Here is a 1748-nt window from a genome sequence, read left to right as displayed (position 1 = left end):
TTCTTACTTAACAAGAAATGTATAAAGATAAAATGATAATTAGTATATATATTTGATTAGTATAAAAAAAAAACATATACCAAGTATCCCAGCAGGGAATGTGGCGATGGCCATGTACCACACGTACGGAACAACCTGAATTCAAGAAAACAGCCCCCAGTAAACAACAACTGAATTTAACAATAATAATTCATAGATGGATTTAGATTTTTTTTTTTCAATTACATAATTAGGGATAAGTATGGTTTTGGTCCCAAAAGTTTTGCGCCAGAATCAAAATCGTCCATCGTCTAATTTTCGATTTAAAATCGTCCTTAACGTTTTTTTTCGTATTAAAATCGTCCTTTTTATTTAAATTTTTAATTTAATTCCTAAACTACTCCTGCTTTAAAAAAAGGGATAAGTATTGTTTTGGTCCCTAACGTTAAGGCTGAAAATCGAAACCGTCCCTCATCTAATTTTCGATTTAGAATCGTCCTTAACGTTTTTTTCGTATTAAAATTGTCATTTTTAATTTTTTTTTGGACAAAAATACCCTCACCACTACCAACACAATTACTTCCTCCACCACTACCACCACCAACACTAACACCACCGCCACAACCAACACCAACACCACCACCATCACTAGCACCACCACCACCACCACCAACACCAACACTAATACTAACACCAACACCAACACCAACACCAATACCAACACCAAGAACACAAAACAACAGCAACAACACCAAATAACACCAAACTAAGAAGCAGAAACAGAAAGCAAAAAAAAGAAAGCAAGAACTCCACCCCGCGTCCTTTCCCCTCCCCCCACACGCGTTGAGAAGGTAATTGTGTTGGTAGTATTGGGGGTATTTTTGTCCAAAAAATTAAAAAGGACGATTTTAATACGAAAAAAAATATTAAGGATGATTCTAAATCGAAAATTAGATGTGGGATGGTTTCGATTTTCAACCTCAACGTTAGGGACCAAAACAATACTTACCCCTTTTTTTAAAGCAGGAGTAGTTTAGGAATTAAATTAAAAATTTAAATAAAAAAGACGATTTTAATACGAAAAAAAACGTTAAGGACGATTCTAAATAAAAAATTAGATGAGGGACAATTTTGATTATAACACTAAATTTTTGGGACCAAAACCATATTTAGTGTGTAAAGCTCGTCTTATCGGTAAGAAAAGTTAAAAAATGCTATTATATAATTAAAGAGTTAAAAATAAAATAAAATAATAACAATATGTAATTAAATCATGAGCACACATATGTGTCTCTCTAAAGTCTAAACTTATACCAAAACTAACAAACTTGCATCCACGAATTTAGCTAAATTGTTTGCCATAGTTAATTTTATATGTTAGGAGAGACAGTGATACATCAACTTGAAATTTTTAGCCAACGAAGTAGATAAAATTCTCAATAAAAAAAAATTTTTAAAATTAAAAAAAATAAAAATATTCAAAATTTAAATAAAAAATTAAAATTTAGTATTTAAAATTTAAAATTTTAGATTTAATTTAGGATTTAGAATTTAGAAATTAATGTTTAAGCTACCTTTAGAATTTAGGATTTTAGACAGGTTTTTGGATGTGAAAGTGGCCGACAATGGTCTCCAACGACAGTGATGGCCAGCAGTGGTCAATGATTGGCGGCATCGAAGATAGTGGTTTCTGATAGAGGTAGTAATTTATGATGATAAATGAAAGTGGGGTGTTGGGAGAAAGAAGAAAAAAAATAAAAAAGTAATCT

At 31.2% G+C, this 1748-nt stretch overlaps 1 protein-coding gene across 1 annotated transcript in view; it reads right to left on the bottom strand.

The window, feature by feature from the left end:
• LOC107624445 (ABC transporter B family member 19-like) overlaps positions 1–1748 on the bottom strand; it is a 10884-nt gene that overhangs the window by 7729 nt on the left and 1407 nt on the right. The window contains exon 2 of the mRNA XM_016326939.2: positions 81–135. Within this exon, the coding sequence (XP_016182425.1) occupies positions 81–135 (55 nt within the window). The remainder of the gene's footprint in view (positions 1–80; positions 136–1748) is intronic.

This window comes from Arachis ipaensis, chromosome B10, assembly GCF_000816755.2.
Source record: "Arachis ipaensis cultivar K30076 chromosome B10, Araip1.1, whole genome shotgun sequence".
NCBI classification, from domain to species: domain Eukaryota; kingdom Viridiplantae; phylum Streptophyta; class Magnoliopsida; order Fabales; family Fabaceae; genus Arachis; species Arachis ipaensis.
This window is presented reverse-complemented; position numbering and strand designations above follow the sequence as displayed.